We start from the raw sequence: 24,707 nt of genomic DNA, 5'->3' as shown, positions 1-24,707 counted from the left end.
CCTCTGCAATGCATCAGTAGTGATCTGCAACCCATCCTGGACAACAATCCTTCACTCTCACAGATCTTGGGAGGCAGGCCTGTCCTCACCTACAGACAGCCTGCCAACCTTAAAAAAATTCTCACCAGCAACTATAGATCACAACACAAAACAAAAAAAGCAGTCAAGTAGCACTTAAAAGACTAACAAAATAATTTATTAGGTGAGCTTTCGTGGGACAGACCCACTTCTTCAGACCACAGCCATACCAGAAGAGACTCAATATTTAAGGCATAGAGAACCAAAAACAGTAACCAAATCAGAAAAAAAGTATCAAAGTGAGCAAATCAGAGAGCGGGGAGGGGGGGGGGGGGTGGAAGAGTGAAGAATTAAATTAAGCCAAGTATGCCAAAGAGTCCCTATAATGTCCCAGAAAATTTGCATCCCAGTTCAAACCACGTGTTAATGTGCTGAATTTGAATATGAAAGAGACTTCAGCAGTTTCTCTTTCTAAAGCAGACTGAAAATTCTTCTTCAAAAAGATGCAAACTCTTTAGTCATTAACAGAATGGCCCGCTCCATTAAAATATAGATTAACTGGTTTGTGGATCAGGAATGTTTTGATGTCTGTTTTGTGCCCATTAACTCTTTGTCTGAGAGAGTCTGAAGTCTGTCCAATATACAAAGCATCTGGGCATTGTTGGCACACAATGGCATATATGATGTTAGCTCAGGAACATGAGAATGTGCCTGTGATTCTGTGAATAACCTGGTTAGGTCCAGTGATGGTATCGTCAGAATAGATATGCGGACAAAGCTGGCAGCGGGCTTTGTTGCAAGGAAAAGTCCCAGGACTGGTATTCCTGCAGTATAGACTGTGGCTATTGGTTAGAATCCTCAGAAGGTTGGGAGGTTGTTTGTAGGAGAGAACGGGCATGTCACCTAGGGCCTTCTGGAGTGTGGCATCCTGATTAAGGATAGGTTGTAGGTCTTTAATAATTCGTTGCAGTGGTTTGAGTTGGGGGCTGTAGGTGATGACCAGTGGTGTTCTGTTCTTGGCTTTTTTGGGACTATTTTGGAGTAGCTGGTCTCTGGGTATTTGTCTGGCCCTGTTGATTTTTTTTTTTTCTCCTGGTGGGTAATTCAAGTTTATGAATATTTCGTAGAGATCTTGTAGTTTTTGGTCTCTGTCACTTGGATCAGAGCATATGCGATTGTACCTAAGGGCTTGACGGTAAACAATGGATCTAGTTATAGTAACAGAGAGTAAGCCGTGCTAGTCTATACACTATCAGAACAAAAAGCAGTCAAGTAGCACTTTAAAGACTAGCAAAATAGTTTATTAGGTACCAGTTATTAGGATCTAGTTATGTGTGCAGGATGGAAGCTAGAAGGGTGTAGGTAAGTACAGCGATCAGTGGGTTTCCGGCACAGTGTGGTACTGATCAGGCCATCCTTCATTTGTAGTGTAGTGTCCAGGAAATGTATCTCTTGTGTGGAGTAATCAAGGCATAAGTTGATGGTGGGTGCAGATAGTTAAAGTCCCTGTGGAATTCTTCCAGAGTCTCTGTACCATGGGTCCAAATCATAAAGATGTCATCAATGTATCTTAAGTAGAGGAGGGGTAATAGGGGACAAGAGCTGAGGACTCGTTGTTCCAGGTCAGCCATAAATATATTAGCATATTGTGATGCCATGCGGGTGCCCATACAAGTTCCACTAATCTGGAGGTATAAATTGTTCCCAAATTGGAAATAACCGTGGGTGAGAACAAAGTTGCAGAGGTCAGACACCAGACTGGCTGTGTTAACCTCAGGGACGATATTCCTGATTGCTTGTAATCCATCTTTGTGTGGAATATTAGTGTATAGAGCCTCTACATCCATAGTGGCAAGGATGGCGTTGTCAGGAACTTTTCTGATGTTTTGTAATTTCCTCAGGAAGTCGGTGGTATCTCGCAGATAGCTGGGAGTGTTGGTGGCATAGGGTTTGAGGAGGGAGTCAACGTAACTGGATAGTCCAGTGGTGAGGGTTTCAATGCCCAAAATGATAGGGTGTCCGGGGTTTCCAGGTTTGTGGATTTTGGGAAGTAAATAGAAGAATTCAGGCTGGGGCTCAGATGGTGTGTATCAGTGAATAAGGTCCCAGGTAGCAGCAGGGAGTTCCTTGAGTAGTAGTTGTAACTTCCTCTGGAGTTCCAAAGTGGGATCAGCAGACAGAGGTCTGTGAAATGTGGTGTTGGAGAGTGGCTGCCTCCTGTTCGTAGTCTGTTACTAGTCTCTGTTACTAGATCACAACACAGTAACTCTAAAACTGGAACCAATCCCTGCAACAAACCTCACTGCCAACTCTGCTCACATATCTATACCAGTGATATCATCACAGGCCCTAACATCAACCATACCAGCAGGGGCTCTTTTACCTGCACATCTACTAATATTATATATGCCATCATGTGCCAGCAATGCCCTACTTCAGTTTACATTAGCCAAACTGGACAGTTTCTACGTAAAAGAATAAACGGACATAAAATCAGACGACATCAGGAATGGTAATGTACAGAAACCTGTGGGACAGCACTTCAATCTCCCTGGACACTCAGTAACAGATTTAAAAGTAGCAGTCCTAAAACAATCAAATTTTAAAAGTCAAATGGAGAGAGAAATCTCTGAACTGAAATTTATTTGCAAATTTGACTATCAACCAAGGATTAAACAGAGACTGGGAGTGGCTCACCCCTTACAAAAGCAGCTTCTCTGCCCTGGGTGTTAATATCTCCCCATTAGACTCTGACAATGGTCCTACATCCCCCTGTCTGATCTGACTTTTTTTTTCTTCTTTTGATACATACTACTGATAATGGGCCATTTCCACCTTGCTGAATAGACCTTGTCAACTCTGACCCTCCCTTTTACTGGGAGCCCACTCTTTAAATACCCCTCTGGAAATCCCAGCTCCCGCCCCCAACTCATATACCTGATGAAGTGGGCCTTTGCCCACAAACTCTTATGCTCCAAAATATCTGTTAGTCTATAAGGTGCCACAGGACTACTTCTTGTTCTCAAAAGATACATACTAACAGGGCTATCTCTCTGATAAGTGTCTCCTGCATAATCCGCTTATTGATCTTCTCTTCTTCTGTTAACAGTCTGCTCAATTGCCTCTTCAATCGCCATGACTCAACCTTCTTCAACTCTTACCTAGGTCTTTCTTTGTGCCCACATTCCTAATCTTCTCTCTGAGCACTGGTCTGCATGCATTCCCTATTTCTTCCTCGCCTTGTCTCGCCATGTCTCTTCTCTTCTTAAACTGTGTCTTACGTTTTCTCTTGAGTTTCATCTTGATGTTTGCGATACCTAGACTGTTTTCCAAGTCTTTATCTGCTCCTTGGAAAGTTCAGCACTGCCATAATGATGCTACTTTCATGGGCACTTTCTCATGCTCCTCTACTAACATCATATATGCCATCATGTGCCAACAATGCCCAGATGCTTTGTATATTGGACAGACTTCTAACTCCCTTAGACAAAGGGTCAACGGGCACAAAACAGACATCAAAACACTCCAGATCCACAAACCAGTTAGCCAACATTTTAATGGAATGGGGCATTCTGTCAATGACCTCAAGGTATGTGTGTTATTGAAGAGAAATTATTGCACCATGTTAGAAAGAGAAGTGGACAAGCTGACATTTATACTCAAATTCGGCACATTAACACATGGTTTAAATCGTGATGGGAACTTTCTGAGTCACTATAGCGGCTCGTCTGCATACTTGGCTCAATCTAATTCTTGATCTTCCCCCCCACCCCTCCACTCTCTGATTTGCTCACCTTGATTATCTTTTTCTGATTTGTCCTCCTTGCTTACTGTTTTTGGTTCTCTGTGTCTTAAATATTGAGTCTGTTCTGGTCTGGCTATGGTCTGAAGAAGTGGGTCTGTCCCACGAAAGCTCACCTAATAAACTATTTTGCTAGTCTTTAAAGTGCTACTTGACTGCTTTTTGTTTTGATTGTGCTTGCTCAGTTAGTAAACTTTTCTGAGCCACCCCTCAAGGCCATGCATGAAAGGTCTTGCATGGCTTATCATAAAAGCAACAACTGCCATATGTACCAACAACTCTAGACAATTTCTGCCATATGTATGGTGTCTGATCTAGACTCAAGTTGAATAGAGCTGTGAACTTTTGCAGTGGCAGGTATGCTTTGTTTGCTATAATGTCCAAGAAGGGGCCAAGAACTCCAAACTTTGTATGGGTGATAGGGTGGACTTTAGATTTTAACTGAAATCCCAGTCCGAGAATAGATCTACAGCTCTTTAATTGGACAACACTGATTCATTGTAGGACTGTCCCTTGAGGAGCCACGACTACGGAAAGAACATTTCAGAACACTCTGATGCCGAAGAGTGGCCAAATGGGAGCACCCTCTGTATAAACTCTCTTTCCCCAGAGCAAAACAAAGGAACATCCTATGGGAGTGGTGAATCACTATAGAAAAGTAAGCCTCTTGGAGGGAAGAGTAAGAACTAAGCCCTTTGGTCCACTGAGGGAACTGCAGCTTCAAGAGTCACCACCTTAAGCTTCTGATACTTGACAAATCTATTGAGTAATCTTAAATCTGGAATGGATCTCAATTGCCATTCTTTTTTGAACCAGGAGGTATCTGAGATAAAACCTCCTCTCTCTGTGGTGCATAGCAGGTGGTTCTTTAGAACTCTAAATCAGGAGAGAGCTTATTTCCTATAATAAAAGGTGTTTCTGAGAGGGCTGCCTGAAGACAGAGAGAGAAGTGGGGTGGCAGGCTCGGAATGAAACTAAATGGATGGGATTTCCTCTTGAAATGGTCTTGAAGACCCACTTGTCCACAGCAATATGTTCCCAAGGTTAGCACAAGTCAGAAAGGGATCACTGAAGTGAGGGAGACAAGTAGATGGTTACAGTGAGTATTAACAGGAATGATAACTAGCACATCAACCACCCCATAAAAAGTTATGTTTCTAAGCTGTCAGTTCTAAGAGCAATGCCTCAGGAGTAGTAGCTCTCCTTTCTGGAGCTGTTGCCTCTTATCTTAGAATCATAGAAGAGTAGGACTGGAAGGGACCTCGAGAGGCCATTGAGTCCAGCCCCCTGCCCTCATGGCAGGACAAAACACTTTCTAGACCATCCCTGAAAGCCATCTATCTAACCTCTTCTTAAATAGCTCCAGTGATGGAGACTCCACCACCTCCCCTGGCAATTCGTTCCAGTGTTTGATCACCCTGACAGTTAGGAACTTTTTCCTAACGTCCAACCGGAACCTCTACTGCTGCAATTTAAGTCCATTGCCTCTGGTTCTATCCTCAGAGGCAAGGAAGAACAAGTTCCCTCCCTCTGCCTTATGACACCCTTTTAGATACCTGAAAACTGCTATCATGTCCCCCCTCAATCTTCTCTTTTCCAAACTAAACAAGCCCAGTTCTTTCAGCCCTTCTTCATAGGTCATGTTCTCTAGACCTTTGATCATTCTCGTTGCTCTCCTCTGGACCCTCCCCAATTTCTCCACATCCTTCCTGAACTGCGGTGCCTAGAACTGGACACAATACTCCAGCTGAGGCCTAACCAGCGCAGAGTAGAGCAGGAGAATGACTTCTCGTGTTTTGTTCACAACACACCTGTTAATGCATCCTAGAATCATGTTTGCTTTTTTTGCAACAGCATCACACTGTTGACTCATATTTAGCTTGTGGTCCACTATAACCCCTAGATCCCTTTCTGCTGTACTCATTCCTAGGCAGTCCTTTCCCATTCTGTATGTGTGACACTGATTGCTCCTTCCTAAGTGGAGCGCTTTGCATTTGTCCTTATTAAACTTCATCCTGTTTACCTCAGCCCATTTCTCCAGTTTATCAAGATCCTTTTGAATTATCACCCTATCCTCCAAAGAAGTTGCAACCCCTCCCAGCTTGGTATCAACTGCAAACTTAATAAGTGTATTTTCTAGGTCAATATCTAAATCGTTAATGAAGATATTGAACAGAACCGGTCCTAAAACAGACCCCTGCGGAATCCCAATAGTTATATTTTTCCAGCAGGATTGAAAAACATTAATAACTACTCTCTGGGTACGGTTATCCAGCCAGTTGTTCACCCACCTTATAGTAGCCCCATTTAAGTTGTATTTGCATAGTTTATTGATAAGTATATTATGTGAGACTGTGTCAAATGCTTTACTGAAGTCTAGGTATACCACATCCACCGCTTCTCCCTTATCCACAGGGCTCGTTATTCTATCAAAGAAAGCTATTAGATTGGTTTGACATGATCTGTTTTTAACAAAACCATGCTGGCTGTTCCCTATCACCTTACCACCTTCCAATTGCTTGCAGATGATTTCTTTAATGACCTGCTCCATTATCTTTCCTGGCACAGAAGTTAAGCTGACTGGCCTGTAGTTTCCTGGCTTATTCTTGTTCCCCTTTTTATAAATGGGTACTATATTTGCCCTTTTCCAGTCTTCTGGAATCTCTCCCGTCTCCCATGATTTTCCAAACTTGAACTGGGGTTTGTAATATCCCTGGCAGAAAAGTGAGCAGGACAAGATCTATGCTACCTGGGGCTTCCTGAAATTTCTTTTCTTTATAGTTGTCTAAATCTGCAGAGAACACAAGGGGGTCCTTGAATCTTTTAAAATATATAGAGATTCATCAGTCTTTTTTGCAAACAGCTTGAATCTGTCAAAAGGAAAATCCTCAAAATGTATTTTTTATTTCCCTCAGAAACCCTAAGAGCTCACGCCAGAACCTTTTGCTAATGTCAAATTGTTTGCTCACCTTGCACCACAGATAAACCAAAATCTGGCTGTGCTCCTATGACCATAACCGGCAAAGGCATTCTGTGTGTCAGTAACTATTAGAAACGCAAGTGACAATACACTAATTTAAGGCAGTTAGCTCGATTTTATAATATCACTCTTCACTGCAAATACCATTAACTCGATTTTCAGGAGCACAAAGGTTAACATTCTAACATTGACCATGTGAGTCAACATAATGTCAAGTTCAAATTTAAAAGGTTAAAATAATGCTAGCGCGGAAACAGCATTTCCTTAGATCAATTTTATTGGCCGCCAGAGGAGTCCCACAAGTATCCCACAATACCCCAGAGTTGTCCATTCTGGCCAATTTCATCTCCACTGCTCTCCAGGTGTACAGGAAGTAGGTAACAGGAAGCACCGGAATTTGAATTAGGCACCAGGAAGCCTGGGAATTTCAATTCATTTTCTTTCTGAGCAGCATGGATAGCACATTTCAGAAGTGCACCTCAGGAGCTACCCATCAAATCTAAGCATCGCATCCATAGCCTTAGCCTCTCTAGTTATCTAATCTAGCCATTTTGCCATCGTGAGTGCTCAGGGTTCTTCTGATCTGAGTTCTCAGGGTTGCAAGAGAGCTCCAGCATGGACCCATAACAAAACCCTAGATCCCACTGCTGTTTGGGGAGAGGAGTCAGTGGTGGGCAGACACTGAGTCTACAAGCAAAATGTGGACATTTCTTAAAAGATTTTGCAGCAAATGATCACAAAAGATTATTCTAGGGATGCTCAGCAATGCCAGGTGAAAGTGAAGGAGCTCTCGAAGAGCTATCATAAAATCTGGGAAGCCAACAGTCAAGCTGGGTTATCCCCCAAGACGTGCCAGTATTACAAACAGCTGGATGCCATTCATGGGAGGGACCCAACCACGGTCCCCCTGTCTTAACTGGGACTCTTCAGAAGGTCATACTGAGGAGCTCAGTGAGAGCCGAGAGATGCCAAGCCAAGAGCAGGAGCAGGAGGCAAAGACCAATAAAGAAGAGGAGGATGACAAGCATCAGCAGTGGCACAATGAAGCTGATCTTGCCAGCCTGAAGTTCTTCACTCTCAACCTCATGCTGGTCCCCTCATCATGGACACCTGAAACTCCAAGGACCAGCCCTTCTGATGAGTATTGTTTTTAGAATGCTACAAGTGGGTTGTGGCTGCGTTTAGGTATAGGTTTGCTTATGTGGAGCACATTTTTTTAAACTGTTACAAGCAGGTTGCAGATCAGGCGCAGTGGATCTATGCCCCTCAAAACAGCTTGTTAATATTTCTGGGGATGGAACGCTTATTCGTTTTGGAGAGCTCCATTAAGTTCTCAGTCAGGCATTCTCATTTTTCACACAAGGTTTTTGGGGAGGCCTGACTTATTCCAACTTCCACAATAGCACTCCTTGCCACGCCAGGCAACCAGTAAATAATCTGGTATCATGGCACCACACAATATTTTTGCAAATTTTCCAACCTTGTGCTCACACAGTATGGGCATATTTTCTTCTTCACTCTCTGTTATTCTTAGAAGGCTGTTGTCTCTTTTGGCAACCTAAAGAAGCACAGGAATTTTGATTAGATTTTTTTCACACTGCCCCATGGCCATTTAAATTCCCAGGACCACCCTGCCGCACCATGTGGCTGGCAGGCTCTCCTGGCCTTCTTCCCTTCTCACTATGCTGCTGGCTTGATGAGCAGCCACCAAGAAAGTTTTTTTCCACACTTTGCAGTTTACAGGGATCACCCACCAGCCACCCTGTCATACGTCCAGCAGAATCGAACCCTCCCCCCTGCCATGTGCTTTACAGTTTACATGGCTTTATTTTCAACACCCTGCCCACACACCTCCTTCTTAAGCCAGCCATATCTTACCATATCAGCAATGAAATGGTCTGGATAAGTAATATCTCCTGCTCTGCAGAGATTGATTCATTGTCATCCTCAAGAAGTCAAAAGTGGCCTTGGGGGGGAAAAAGTTGCAGTGATTGTCAAACAGAGACCCATTCATTCTATGGGAAAGTGTTTTGTGTCAACTATATTGAAATTCTGACCTTCACTTTCTTCAGCAGGCAGCTTCAATGGGGGAAGACAAGGGTGCCACAACGAGCAAATGGAAAAGATGTAAACAGGATGTTATCCTGCAGCATCTGGAGAAGGCTGTCAGCAGGGCCACTGTTAACCAAAAGTTAACAGAGCATTGGTGGGAAAGCGTCCTGCTGTCCCATGAAAGCATGCTCCAGTACAGGAAAGAGGACCCAGCAGTGCTCCTGATGGCTGTCAGAGAGCAAATTGAGATCCTGCATTCCACACTGGTGCTGCAGAGGGATGCCCAATGCAGGACTCTTTATGTGGATGCCACTCCTTGCTGCCCAGGCTCCCCTTGATATAGCTCAACTCCTCCTCATTATGGTCCCTGAATGTGGTGGCATGGAGGACAACTAGGACAGTCTCCCACTCCATCCCCATGACTTCTCCCCACTGCAAAAGTTTATTCCACCACTCAACACCCCTTACCTTTTCCTGCACCTTAACCCCCGCATTAATACAAATATTCTTTTTGTGAAAACCACCATCTCATTTATTAGTTCACAGAGGGTAAGGTGCACACAACATTATGGGGAGTGGGGTGGTATCACAACAGGTAAATGCAGCAGAATCATGTGGCTGTCTGCTCATTCATAAAGCTATTTTTCACAGCCTCCCTGATTGCCATTGCCTCTACATGTTCATTGGTGAATGCCCTTGTATGTGGCTGTGCATAAGCCCTGCTGATGGCATCTGCCTTTGCAACCCAGACTGGCATGAAATCCTCTCCCTTGATTCGCAAATGTTATGTAGAATACAGCACACTGCAACCATGGTGGGGGTTTGTTTTCAGAAAGGTCCAAACAGATTAAAGCACCTGAATCGGGCTTTTAAACAGCCAAAAGCAAATTCCACCACCATTCTGCACTTGCTCAGTCTGTAGCTGAAGAGCTCCTGACTATGGTCCAGGGTGCCCGTGTACGGCTTCATGAGGCAAGGGAACAGAAGGTAAGCAGGGTTGCCCAGTATCACTGTGGGCAACTCCATGCCACCTACCTTGATCTTCTGATTTGGGAAGAAAGACCCATCCAGGAGTTTTCTACACAGACCTGAATTTCTAAAGATGCGTACATTGTGCGGCTTTCTCAACCATCCCACGTTGATGTCAGTGAAACAACCTTTGTGATCCACCAATGCCTGCAACACCATGCAGAAGCAACCCTTTTGGTTTATGTATTATGAGGCCAAGTGGTCTAGGCCCATGATGGGGATGTGTGTTCCATCTATCGCTCCACCAGGGTTAGGAAACCCCATGACAGCAAAGCTGTCCAATATGTCCTGGACATTTCCCGGGGTCACAGTCTTTTGCATTAGATAGTGACAGATTGCAATAGCTACCTGCATCACTGAAGCCCTCACTGTAGTTCTTCCCACCTCAAATTGATTTGCCACTGACCAGTAGCTGTCGCGCATTGCAAACTTCCACAGAGTGACTGACACTTGCTTGTAACCTGGCAAAGCATGCTCATTCTTGAGCATGTGGAAGTTCTGCACCCACTGCTGGTCATCCCAGGCCACCAAAACTATGTGGTCCCACCAATGTGTGCTGGTTTCACTTCTTCAGAAATAACACTCCACTGTAAGCAATGCATCCAGGGCAGCTAGCATTTCTAAATTTTTTGCCTCCAGTTCTTCCATTTCATCATCCAACACATCATCTTCCTTCACATCCATGTCATCCTCCCACTGGCTTTGTCTAAATAAATACTCCAGGACACACTGGGAAGTGGACATAACGCACTGTGCAATGACTAGAAGAAGCTGAGGATCCATGCTAGCATGGTGCAGCTGCATAAGCCAGGGGCAGGCTTTGGAAAACAGCTGGAAAAAACGGGATGAACTCGGCCATTTGTTTTCTGGCAGGGATGAGAGTGTGTGCCTTGCATTCTGAGCTAATGACACCAGACACCTATAAGCACTTGCAGCACATTTTTTCCCATAAGCCACTGACACAAAAGTCAAGAATGCAACAGGCACTGTGGGATGTGTACCCACAATGCAGTCCTCATGCAGTCGAACACAGGTAAGGCAACTGAGAGACAATAAGTCGACTTTCTGAATATTTGTGGACACTTGATTTCGACTTTATAAAATCTAGTGTTAAAAAGTCAACTTTATTAAATTTGATTGTATTTCATAGTGTAGATATAGGCTTAGGCTAGAAAGGACACCATCCCATTGGATTGTGGGATAGCACTAGTAGATGCAGGCCCAAGCTGTGTCCACATTGCAAAATAAAGGAGTCACTGTGGAGCCCATGCTTGAACCCTCCACCCTGCAGAGTTCTGAGACTTGAAGCTGAGTCAGACAAAATTGTGTGTAAATGAATGGAGGATTTGGGCTCAAGCACAAGTCCAAGCCTGGGCTTACACTGGAAGACAGCCATATACTGACGACTGCTAGCAGGGCTAAGGTCAGAAAGGGCAGGGCATAGGGCAGTCTATTCTTAGCGCTGCTCAGCCCACAGCACTGACACCACCATCCTGAAGCTGTGCAGCGCAGCAGAGCAGCAGCACTTCAAAGGGGCTGGGGCAACTGTCTCATTTGTCCTCTGTTTTCACACCCCCATCAGTGGGCCTAGAGTCATATTCCTGAAATGGCATTAAGAAAAACAATTCTTCTTGTTTCTCAAGGCTGTAACTTTTGAGTAATTTTTAGGATAAAGCTACTCAAAACCTTTAAAAATCCCAATCTATAACATAAAAATTTGTTCTTCATTAATGCATCCTAAGCAACTGTCTTAATGAGGTCATCCCTATGCCTTTTGAAACTACCTATGCAGACAGGACATAGAGAGCAATATTCCTTTATGAGTAAAGCCTTCTGCAGCACTTCAAGGCTCGGTACAGGATATGGTTGGTGACAGCAGTGCAGTGACTCTAAAAGAGAATGGTGGCCCATGTGGGACCAACATGAAGCGTGGGGCTAGGGTAAAGCCCTGGGATGATCACAAAACCTGTTCAAATGGTCTCGAAGGTTCAAACACCCCTATTTTCTTTTTTTTCCATCAACTCAGCCTTTAATGTCTCTATATTAGTCCACCTTCCTTCTGAATGATGGGCTGGGCACAATTCTCCTCTAAAACCTATCCACAGATCAATCTTTAAGAAAAAGAGAGAAGGATTTTGCAAAACAGCATGGAGTTGTCTCTGCACCACTTCCAGCTTCTGCTATAAAGGAAGGACCTTGAATTTAGATTGCACATGACGTGTCACATGTGGGCAGCCAGGCCAATGTAAAATAAATGCATTTTAAATTAAATATACTGATCCACATGAGAAAGTCTGGGGATAGAAATAGAGCTGGAAGTAGAATTATACCTATACCTGTAACTCATTTCAAAAATATAGGAAAAAATTTATATTGGGAATATAATTTCTAAGATTCTATATTACACACATACAATCAAACTAATCAGAGTACTAGTCACTCACATCATCCACTCCTACCTTATGACTCTGGCATATGTTTACATCAGATTCTTCAACAAACTCCCACTCTCCCTGCAGTAATGTATCCAGTTAATTTTAAAATGATTGGGAAAGAACATAAGAATGGCCATTACTGGCCATTCAGACCAAAGATCCATCTAGCCCAGCACCCCATCTGCCGACAGTGTCCTGTGCCAGGTGCGCCAGAGGAGTTGGACCAAAGGCAATGATCAAGCAACATGTCTCCTGCCATCCATCTCCAGCCTCTTGACAAACAGAGGCCAGGGACACCATTCCTACCACTTGGCTAATAGCCTTTTATGGACCTAACCTCCACAAATTTATCTAGCTCTTCTTTGAACTCTTACAGTCCTAGCCTGCCCAGCCTCCTCTGGCAAGGAGTTCCGCAGGTTGTCTGTGCACTGTGTGAAAAAGAACTTCCTTTAATTAGTTTTAAACCTGCTACCCATTAATTTCATTTGGTGTCCTCTAGTTCTTATATTATGGGAGCAAGTAAATAACTTTTCTTTATTCACACTCGCCACATGGCTCATGATTTTATATACCTCTATCATATTCGATTTCTGCCCCAAGTTCATCAATTTATATTCTATAGTGCAAGTCTAGGTTATTCGTCACAATATCAAATACCTATTTTTCAAGTTAGAAGACTAAGAGAAACTAGATATATCCATGAATGTTTGTGAAAGGAAAGAACTCTGACAATGCTCAATCCAGCAGTCCAAATAATATTCCTCATATTGAATATACAGCACTTCAATAAATTTAAACAACAGCATTTTTAAATTTCTCATCTTTCAATAAGAAAAGGCAAAAGGTATAAGCAGGGACTTTTTCTTACCTCATCAGAAGATCCGTTTTCCACCCGGAAACGTCCAGCTCTTTGAATGGCTCCATCAGCATCACTAGATATAAGCTGTGGAAAAAAGAGGTAAGTTAGAAATGCAAGGTCTGGCTTCAGAAAACTCCACCTAATCAAAAATTAAACAAAACCAGCTCATTTTGGCTTTCACCGTCACAGCAAGAAGTGTGCAGCCCCTTCTCTCCCTCTTTATCCCCACCCCAAAGACAAGCTCAACTCAGAGTAACAATTATCAGTTTGACCAACAAAAGACAACTTCCAGCTGTAATTAACTCATTGTAAGAACATAGACAGGAGAGGAGGTCTTGTGGTCACCTGCAGGAGTGGCTGCCCACTGCAAATTACAAAGTTTTCTTGTCTCAACTCTAGGCAACATTGACATAGAGGCTGCACACTGAGAGGCCCTAACCACAGGAAATGCAATTCCATTAACTGTTTACCAAAAGGCAGACAGTTTTGAGCAGGTAGATCGTCTCAAAAGGTCACCATGTTAGTCCACAGCATCACAAATAACAAGCAGTCCTGTAGCTCCTTAGAGACTAACATTTATTAGGTCATGAGCTTTGGAGAGATCAATCATCTGAAGAAGTGGGCCTTATGAAAGCTCAAGACCTAATACATTTGTTTAGTCTCTAAGGTGCTGGATGACTGCTGGTTATTTGAACAGGTAGAGAACACTAGGCTGCCTGGACCATGAATACCACAGGAGGAAGAGGCAGGGGACTGTGCAATAGATCCATGTATAACTCTTAATAAAGCAACCATAATATTTGGCATTATTCATAGTCAATACATAGACTGTGAAATCAAGTGTTTTTCCCAGTGGGTGGGACCATATGTGGCCAATTCTAAGGGAGGAGACACTCTGATGAGAATGTTGCCTGCATTCAAACTTACTGGATATTTAAATAAAGTATACCCTTGATTTTCCGGACCCTGATTGAGCGGACTTCTGGAACAATTGACATCCCCGATTGTTTCTGAAGTCCACCAGGGTCCGTAAAATTATCCCCCCCTCACCCCTCCAAAAAAAATTGAGACTTATGCTGCTGCAGCCTGGAGAAGCCGCTGTCTCCTCCACCGGAGCCACCATGCATTCCTCCCACCAGGGAGGGGTGTGCACACAGGCAGACTGGCATCCTGGTGGGAGGACAACATGGCAGCTCCGACAGTGGTCCCTCCAGCCATGCACAGTGAACTGGCTCCAGCCCCATGCAGCAAAGTGCCTCCAGCCACGCTGGCAGGGTCCCAGTGGCTCTTCCAACAGTGGCGGCTCTGATGAGTGGCAGGGTTCCCCTCCTTTTTTTGGGGGGGTGGTGAGAGGACTGGAGCTGGGGGAGCGTGGCCAGGGTGGGTGGGCACTAAACCCTCAGCTTGTTTTGGTCTTACAGCATATAGGATTAAAGACTACTACACCTCTATTAGGCACACGAGGGGTGACTGCTGCTGGAATTTAGAGTCCAGTTCTGGTGTCCACAATTCAAGGATGTTGATAAACTGGTGAAGCTTCAGAGAATAGCCACAAGAATGATTAAAGGATTGGAAAAACATATCTTACAGTGAAAAACTCAACGAGTTCAATCTATTTACCTGAGCAAAGAGAAGGTTAAGCGGTGATTTTACTACAAGCCTTTGGCTGTTTCTACACTTGCCCTCAACTTCAAAGGGGGCATGGTAATCAGGGGCATGGGAAATTACTAATGAAGTGCTGTGGTGAATATGCAAAATTTTGAGGAGTAAAGGGACTTCGAAGTAGTGCGGAGACTTCGAACTGCCCGTGGTTACATGCATGCCAGCACTTCTAAGTTTTACGCTTCGAAGCTGCCGCAGGGTTAAAATTAGCCTACTGAAGTGCTGTGTATTCACCACAGCACTTCTTAGTAATCTCCCATGGCCATGACTACCATGCCCCCTTCGAAGTTGGGGGCAAATGTAGACATAGCCTTTGTGAGTATCTTCTTTGCTTCATCCACTTTAGTACAAAAATTCCACAGAAGTGGGGCATTGTGAACCTCTAGAAGCAGTGTATGCAGGGAACACAAATTCTGGTAAGTAAGCTCTTTTACTCCTTCAAAAATGTTTTCATTCCACCAAAATGGGTAAATGTATGAGGTACAGATGCCAAAGCTCCTTGAGGAAATGCCTAATAATGATTAAGTTATATTTCACGAATAAGGAAGTGAATGGCTACATCAGGAAAGAAATGGGGCAGAAATAAAGAAACTGATAATGTTGAATTCTTTCTTTCTAGTAAGTCATGGGCAATGTGCAACCTGAGAGCCACATGCAGCCTATTGCTGTTGTATGTGTGCAGCCCGCAAGACTTTATGTTTACCACTGCCCATGCACAAGGTTGCCAATTCTGCTGGTTTTTGTTCGCATAGATTCTTTTCTTCCTGGTATTACAAAAGTTACATTAATTTAAAGCAAGAGCATGTGAACTGAGGTGCATATAGATTGCATACAACATTGTGAGAGCTGTATGCTCCCTGTGCATCCAACTGAAGTGCTACCATAATTCAATCAGCACATCTCGCAAGCTCTAGACAGTGAATCACAGTTAGCAAAAACTACCTTATCCTGGGACATGGCCCACTAAGATGAAGGAGGGCCACTCATGCAACCAACTCACTAACCTAGGTTGCCCCTCTCCGCTCTCATAAGTAATCAAGGTCTGATCAAAGTCTGGGTTACTTCCTATACAGACACAAGTATAGAAATGCTTACAATTTATATGCACAGAATTACTCTGCATGGCTGGGTCAGTGAAGGTTAACTATTAGCAAACTCAGTGGTGACCTGTGAGCAATCCTCAAGGACATATCAAAAGGATACCACAATAGTAAACAAAGTCATTCTTTGAAGATAGTAAGTAGCTAACAAAACTATGCTACCTAGACCCCTTGTCTCTATCCTCTCTCTTGTAGATGCCCAGCTAGATACTCCCTCAGGATCTAGACCAGTAGTCCCTGTAAGCTGTGCACTTGTGCAGTCACTCTGGAGAGATTAAAATACCACCCAGCTGATTAGCAGAGCACCCACAGGTAAGCATTTTGTTTACACTGGTGGTGCAGATTTGCATGTGACAGTGCACATAAAAATGTATTCTACACATTCATGGAAAAAGTTAGAGAGAACACTGGTCTGTGATGAGGAGGCAGTATAGATGGAATGGCTTCCTGGCCTACTAATGAATATGGAGACCCAAAGAGAGGAGGTTGGCACAGGAAACTTAAGGCTTTGGAGTCTCAAGTCTGTGAGCTCAGAGAAGACCCCTGTCCTCCCAAATGGGAGGTCCTGTATAGTTGCCTTCATTGCCTGAGATAACCTCAAGAGTTGCTGCCAGGAGCTGTGCCTCATGGCCACTGAGGAAATGATCACCCTGGCCACTGAGTCAATAGTATCCTAGGCCGTTTGAAGGACCCTCTTTGACAATGCAGTGGCCTCCACTAAAGCAAACTCACAGGCTCGGTGCCATGGGAAGACCTCTTTGAATTGGGTAAGGATTAAAAATGTTAAAAATGTACCTGCCTAATATGGCCTGGTGGTTAGACACACAAAACTGCAAGCTTGCCCTCAAATAAATCTCTGACGTATAAATCCAATCTCTTGGAATCTTTGATTTTTGGTATGCTGTCTGTCCCTTCATTAACAGTGTACAGGATCAGTGACACTGCTGAAGTGGATGTATTCCAAAGTTTTCGCAGGACATAATACGTCTTTTCTGACTTCTCAGAAGTAGACAGAATAGAAGACGAGGTCTGCCACAGAAATCTTAAGGACCTCTGAGTGGAGAGGTAATGCAACACGAGCTGGGGTAGAGGAGGATATATGGCATCATAGAGGTCTTCAGATTCCTCCAGGACCACATAAATTTTTAGGTTTAAGCTTGTAGCCTCCCTTTCAAGGAGTGCCTGCTGTTCCTTGAATTCCTCTGTGGGGGCTGGTCATTTGGGAGGAACCTGCCACCATTTTGCGCACACCTGATAACTACACCACCTGGGAGCAGGTAGTTCCCATCCTTCTCCAGGGACAACTCCTTAGGTGCTGGAGTCTGATGCGCTGCCCCTGTGTTGGATTCAGTACTGTGTCTATCTGTGGTGTCAGCACAGCCTCATCTGATATGGCAAGGGAGGCCTGTGGTAATATGGGACCAGCATTACAGGCATATCCACTTCCAGTATGGCCACCTAGTAGGCCACTGTTCCTGTTGCAATGCCAACACTGCAGGTGTCATGCCTGTTTTGCAAGTCAGCAGCTAATCTCCCCTCCCTGGCAAGAGGTCTAACCCCCAGACCAAATACAACCACTGCCCATTGCTAAGCATGATTTTTACGGGTGTTTAAGATTATTGATAGAGAGGTCTCCAAAGCTATTCAAAATGGAGTCCCTGTTGGAGTCCATTTTTAAGATGGAGTCTAGAAATTGCTGAGTCACTGCCCCCTCAGAAAAAGGGCACAAATCCCGAGGTGGGAAAAGGGCATCACGTGATCTGACATCTGCCCAGATATAAGAGATTATAAAAGGAAGTGATCCACCCCACTCTGGGCTCTTGCTCTCTGACCCCACTGTCTGGCATTTGGCAGGAGGATCAGAGGAGGCCCCTGGTGGCTAAAGCAAAGTACTCCCACTGCACTGTGAGACTTCGTAGGCTGAAGAGCTCTCTCACTTGGGTGCTCCTGTGACTGTTAGACAGGAGAATCCAAGGAGTCCTTCAGTGGCTAGGGTGATCAGGCAGAGTGAGGGGTGTGGAGGCTTGATAGGCTGGGAGTTTTGTTTAGCTTAGTTAACAGAACAGGGGAGCAAACCGTTTCACTTGCATGCATATCTTCATTCTCTCCAGGCATTCTCCACATGCAGGACTACGAGTCAAGAAGGGAATAAAGAAGACAGAAGACAAGGGTTCCATCTGGTCGCGTGCCTGAAACGGCATACCTGAGAGGCAGCTCCACCAGCCTCCTCCCCAGCGCAGCAGTTCAACCCACCTGCTGTCCACAGCTCGCTGCAGGACTGCGGTAGGGAGTGACTTCAGAGGGATGGGTGATTCCACTCACATGTAAATAGTTATTTGGTTTTGACAAAAGACAGTTACCTGTTCCATAACTGGTGTTCTTCAAGATGTGTTGCTCATGTCCATTCCAATTTGGGTATGCGCCGAGCGCATGCCCAGTTGCCAGAAGCTTTTTGCCCTAGCCAGTAGCCTTAGGGTCGGTGCAGCACCCCCTGGAGTGGCGCCCATATGGCCACCCATATATGCACCACCCGACCCGCCCCCCACTCAGTTCCTTCTTGCCGGCTACTCTGACAGAGGGGAAGGCGGGAGGGTTTTGGAATGTACATGAGCAACACATCTCGAAGAACACCAGTTACAGAACAGGTAACTGTCTTTTCTTCTTTGAGGGACTGCTCATGTGCATTCCAATTTGGGTGAATGCAAGCCAATTCCTAGGAGGCAGGGTCAGAGCCCTGAACGGAGTGCAGAACAGCCCTGCCCACTGCAGCGTCTTCCCGTGCATGCTGCGTAACTGTGTAATGCGCTGCAAACATGCAAATGGCGGACCAAGTGGCCACTCTGCAGATGTCCTGGATAAGGACTTTGGCCAAGAACGCTGCAGAGGACGCCTGTGCCCTTGTAAAGTTTGCCCTGATCAGCGGAGGCGGAAACCCCGCCAGTTTGTAACACTCACTGATACAGGCTACTATCCAGGAGGAGAGCCGCTGAGAGGAGACTGGATGCCCCTTTATCCTGTCTCCCACTGCAAAGAACAGCTGCTGCGACTTCCGGATGGGTTTGGTCCTGTCCATATAGAAGGCCAGTGCCCTCCGGACATCCAAGCTGTGTAGACTCTGCTCCCTAGGGGAGGCATGGGGCTTTGGGTAAAACAACAGTAAGGTGACATCTTGGTTAATATGGAAAGGGGAGACCACCTTAGGCAGAAGTGCCAGGTGGGGTCTTAGTCTAACCTTGTGTTTGTGGAACACCATATAAATTGGGTCCTCCATCAGGGCCCTGAGCTCTGACACCCTTCTGGCTGAGGTAATGGCCACCAGGAATGCCACCTTGTAGGTAAGGAACAACATAGAACAAGAGGCGAGAGGTTCAAAAGGGGGAGCCATCAGCTTAGACAAAGTCAAATTAAGGTCCCACATTGGCAGGGGGGCCCGAATCTGTGGTTTGGCTCTTCCCATTCCCTTCATGAACCGACAACCTCCTGTCCCCTGGGTGAAACGCCAAAATGGCTGCCAGGTGTACATTTAGGGAGGATACTGACAGCCCCATCTGGCTCAGAGCCAGCAAGTAATCTAGGACACTTGGTACTGGGGCCTCTCCCGGGGAAATCCCCTTTTGGGTGGCCCAAATGGTAAATCTTTTCCATTTGGCTACATATGCTACCCTTGTAGAGGGTTTCCAGATGTTCAGCAATACTTCCCTGACAGGTTCGGAGCAGGCCAGCTCAACCGGGTCTCAGCCATGGAGCCCCCATGCTGTGAGATGCAGCGCTTGGACATTGGGGTGCCGCAGCCTCCCTTCCTTCTGTGTCAGCAGGTCCAGGAGCAGCGGAAGTGTCTCCGGAGTGTGAGTGGACATCTCCAAGAGGGCTGAGTACCAATGTTGTCAAGCCCAGGCTTGGGCCACCAGGATTACTGATGCTCGGTCTGACCGAATTTTCAACAGTGTTCGGTGGATGAGCGGTATCGGTGGAAAGGCGAACAGCAATGGGCCCAACCAACGGATGCTGAAGGCATCTGCCCAAGAACCTGGACTTCAGTTCTGGTAAGAGCAGAACGTCCTGCACTTTGCATTGAGATGCATGGTGAAGAAGACTACCTGAGGACGTCCCCACCTCTGGAAAACTGAATTCAGTACTTCTGTGTGTAATCACCACTTTTGGTCCATGAAGGACCTGCTGAGGTGGTCCGCCAGAGAGTTGCGAGTCCCAGGCAGGTAGAACGCCCTCAGGAGAATCTGGTGCTGGACGCAGAAATCCCAAAGCGCGAGGGCCTCTAGACACAGGGGCAATGAGCGTGCACCCCCTTCTTTGATTATGTAATACATTGCTGTAGTGTTGTCTGTGCTGACTGCAACACAGTGCCCCTTCAGCTCGTTCTGAAACACTCTGCATGCCAGTCAAACTGCTTTGAGCTCTCGCATATTTATGTGGAGATGAGCATCGGTTTTGCCCCACAGGGCCTGCATCTGGTGGTCCCCCAAGTGTGCCCCCCAGCCCAGGTCCCAGGCACCTGTAACTAGGGAGAGGAAGGGTTGTGGGGGATTGAAAGGTACTCCCATGCAGACTGACCCGTTCTCTACGTTGTCCCTGACAGGTCTGTATACTGAGGCGAGCCACATCTGAAAGGGGCGCATTTGTAACCTGGCATGCTGGACTACGAACGTGCACGCCACCATGTGCCGCAACAATCTGAGGCATCCCCTGGCTGTTGTGGTTTGGAACCTTATTAGGACTTGGACGCAAGACACCATCGCTTGGAGCCTGCTGTGTGGCAGAAACGCTCAGCCTTGCTCTGCATCTAGATGTGCACCACGAACTCCATGACTTGAGTCGGGGCTAGCACAGACTTCGCCTCGTTTACTAGGAGGCCTAACATGTCGAACATTGCTCTTATTAGCTGTACATGTTTCGACACCTGTCCTTGTGACTGACCCCTGATCAGCCAGTCGTCTATGTAAAGGAAGAAGATGCACACCCCACCTGCGTAGGAAGGCTGCCACTACTTACATACATTTGGTAAAGACTCTCAGGGCTGAAGAGAATCCAAACGGAAGGACTGTGAATTGGTAATGGTCCTTCCCTAGCACAAATCTGAGGAACCTCCTGTGAGATGGATAAATTGCTATATGGAAATATGCGTCCCGTAAGTTGAGAGTTGCAAACCAGTACCCTCGTTCCAGCATTGGGAAAATTATGCCCAGGGATATCATACGCAACTATCTTTTTTTACAAATTTGTTCAGCTTTCGTAAGTCCAAGATTGGCCTCAGCCCCCCTTTCACTTTCGGAATTAGGAAATAGTGGGAATAGAATCCCTGTCCCCGGAACTCCTGGGGAACTTCCTCTACAGCCCCCTTTTGGAGGAGGGTTCCTACCTCCTCTCTGAGAACTATCTCATGAGAGGGGTCCCTGAAAAGGGATGGGGAAGGGGGTTGTGAAGGACAGTAAGAAGAAAATTGGATAGCATATCCCTTTTCTACTGTGCGGAGAACCCACTGGTCCGAAGTTATGCTGCACCATGCATGGTAGAATGGGGATAGGCAGAGTGAAAATAAACCCTGGGCTGGAACTATGGTAGCAGATGGTGCATCGCTCCCGACTGCCCCGTCAAAATTGGTGTCTGGGCCCAGGAGGGGTTTTAGGGTGGCCCTGGTCCTGTGTCTGGCAACCCTGATGCCTCCTATTATGGCGGCCCCTTCTGCTGTTCCCATCCTGTTGCTGCTGGGGCAACTTCCTGAACTGGAGCCTAGGTTTAAACTGCCTTCTCTGGGTCGCTGGTGTGTATAGACCCAGTGAATGTAGCGTGGTCTGAGAGTCCTTCATGTTATGAAGTCTCTTATCAGTTTTCTCTGAAAATAAGGAGGGACCTTCAAAAGGGAGGTCTTGAATGGACTGCTGCACCTCTTGTGAGAGTCCCTAGACTTGAAGCCATGCTCCCCTTCTCATGGCAATACCCAAGGCCATGACCCTAGTGGCCGCATCGGCTGCATCTAGGGTGACCTGCAGTGCTGCTCTGGATATGAGCCTCTGCTCCGCTACCAGGGCCATAAATTCTGTCTTGGAGTCCAGTGGGAGCAGTTCAGTGAAATGGTCCATGGAGATGGCCGTATTGTACGCATACCTGCTAACCACGGCGGGCTGGTTAGCAATTCTCAACTGTAGACCACCTGTCGAGTAAACTTTTCTACCATACAGGTCCAGTCTTTTGGCATCTTTGTTCTTGAGGGAGAGCCCCTGAACCCCCTGTTTCTCCCTATTATTCACAGTATCCATGACAAGGGAGTCAGGGGAGGATGGGTGAACAGATGTTCATTTCCCTGTGCTGGGACAAAATACCGGAGTTCGTTTTTCGTAGCCATGGGCAAGGCTGAGGCCGGGGTTTGCCACACTGTCTTGGCTGTGTTGGCAATTGTCTTTACAATGGGCAGTGCCACCCTGGATGGTCCAGAGGTTGAGAGGATGCTTGTGACAGGGTCTATATTTCATCCCTGACCTCTTCCGCCTGTACCCCTAGACTCTGGGTGACCCTCCTCAATAGTTACTGGTACGCGCCTCCATCCTCCAGTACTGGGGATGAGGAGGATCCAGCTAACGCCTCATCTGGAGAAGACGAGGATGAGGTCAATATGCCCTCCAAGCCCACTGGTGCGGAGGGTTCCAGCACTTCTACTTGAGTCCCCGGCAACATAGTCTGTGGTGGAGGGCCCCCAGCGGTCTCTGGTATGGCGCCATGAAAACGGGGCCACTCTGCACCTGGGATGGCACCGGTTCGGTCAGCGCCAGTGCCCACTGCGCCACAGTTCCCGGTGCGTGTATGGGCTGCGCCCATGCCTGGGTCACTTCTAACTGTCCCACTGCTCATGTTGACGCCAACAACGGTGCCAGTACTGCCATCGACATCGGCACTGCCTTCGGTGCTGGTGCCAATGACTCCGCCTGCTCCTTCGGTGGGGCGCCCAGAGATGCTGTCAGCACTGATCTCAACACCTGGGGAGTGCCCAGCGCTCTGAACGGGAGTCCTGCATCCCGCCCTTGCTCCTCGTGGATCGGCCACGGGGTCCAGAAGGGCCACTGCAGTGCCCCCTGATCGGGCCTTTGCCACTGTCCTTCTAGAGAGCGTCGGGAGTGGCGCCGATGCCTGCTGCGTCGCGATGACTTTGTACTCTCACTCTGCACCAAGCTGGAGTAAAGGGAGTCCAATTCCGACGTGGACCCTGATGCCGGACGACCATGGTGGTGCCGAGGGTCCCGTACCTCTCGCTGGCTCCGGCGGGCTCTGCACCATTTGCATGGTGCCAATTGATTGTTGGGGTCCCACTGGCGTCAGGAACCATGCCAAGGTCCATGGAGCCTGACCCACTGTCTGGAGCAAGGGTGACGAAGGCTCCTGGTGCAGCATTTGTAGTGGCACCGTAAACTGCAGGAGGCCTCGTGCAGCACTAAAGACCTCCGGCATTGAAGGCAGCCTGGGAGAGCGCAGGCTCCTGCCTCGCGGTGGAGTCGATGCACGCACTTCATGACCTCGTTCACAGTGAGATCTGGCGGACTCTCCCGATGCCTGTCTTCGCCCTCTTCTTTCTTGGGAATGGCCCCAGTCCCGTCTCTTCTTCTTATGAGGCACTTGGGACTGGCTCTTATGGCACTGGGAGGCACTAGGCGCCGAGTCCAGCTCTCGGTGCTGGGAGCCCTCTGACAGCACTGATGGTGCTGGAGCACTCTGCACTGAAGATGCGATACTCTGCATTCCCGCCGAGGAACCATCCAGGCACAAGGCTGACTCCATCAGGAGAACTTTCAGCCTTTGAGCTCTATCTTTAGAATCCTGGGCTTGAAGGCCTTGCAGATAGAGCAACGCTCTCAGAGATGAGTCTCACCGAGGCACCCCAGACATGCTTTATGCGGGTCAGTTTTGGGCATATGTTTGCCACATTTAGAACAGTTTTTAAACCCCAGAGAGCCAGGTATCACCTGCAGTTAAAGACCCACCTCGGCTTCCTAAGTGCTAAAGGCACTATTTTCCTACAAAGATAACAATCTAAACTATTTACTACTAATTAAAACAACAAAAGCTACCAGCGAACTCTCAACAAGAGTTTAAGCTCCAGCAACCAACAGCGCTGCGAGAAGGAACTGAGTGGGGGGCAGGTCGGGTGGTGCATATATGGGTGGCCATACAGGTGTCACTCCAGGGGGCGCCGCACTGACCCTAAGGCTACCAGCTAGGGCAAAAAGCTTCTGGCAACTGGGCATGCACTCGGCACACACCCAAATTGGAATGCACATGAGCAATCACTCTAAGAAGAACTGGAAGTTTTACCTGATTACTGTTTGTCTATTAAATAAATCACTATTGTTTGTTTATCCTTTGATTTGAGAGGTATTCAATAAACACGGTGACAGATACATTCGGGGTCCGGGCCTGCAAAAGCAGGGTGCAGTACCTCTGCATAATGTTCGGCTGTAACGCCTTCTGTCAATCAAGGCAGAGCCATTGAGACCCAAGACTGCTGACTTCTCATGGTGAGCATCTGGTACGGTGGAGACTGGTGCCCTGCTCACTGAATGGTACTGGAGTATGAAAACTGGTGCTGTGACAGGGAGTGATCTCACCCCCATGGGGACCAATGTCCTGGAAGACCATCTGGGTAAGAGTAACATACGTTGCGGAGGCCTTTGGCAGGAAGCTCACTGGTACCAGTGGTACACAGACCAGGGCCTCCACTCCAACATACCATGTCTAGGGGAGGGAGAGTGCAACATCGGGGATCTAA

The 24,707-nt window shown here is 46.7% G+C and overlaps 1 protein-coding gene across 1 annotated transcript in view; it reads right to left on the bottom strand.

The window, feature by feature from the left end:
• The window catches only part of GARNL3 (GTPase activating Rap/RanGAP domain like 3), a 229,207-nt gene that overhangs the window by 160,700 nt on the left and 43,800 nt on the right, over positions 1-24,707 (bottom strand). Inside the window, exons 3-4 of the mRNA XM_075015526.1 lie at positions 13,185-13,259; positions 8,281-8,358 (exon numbers count right to left, since the gene is read on the bottom strand). Coding sequence (XP_074871627.1) covers positions 8,281-8,358; positions 13,185-13,259 — 153 coding nt within the window. The remainder of the gene's footprint in view (positions 1-8,280; positions 8,359-13,184; positions 13,260-24,707) is intronic.

The sequence above is a fragment of the Carettochelys insculpta genome, chromosome 21 (genome assembly GCF_033958435.1).
Source record: "Carettochelys insculpta isolate YL-2023 chromosome 21, ASM3395843v1, whole genome shotgun sequence".
In the NCBI taxonomy this organism is placed as follows: Eukaryota; Metazoa; Chordata; order Testudines; family Carettochelyidae; genus Carettochelys; species Carettochelys insculpta.
Note: the sequence above shows the minus strand (reverse complement) of the source record. Positions and strands in the feature narration are given on the sequence as shown.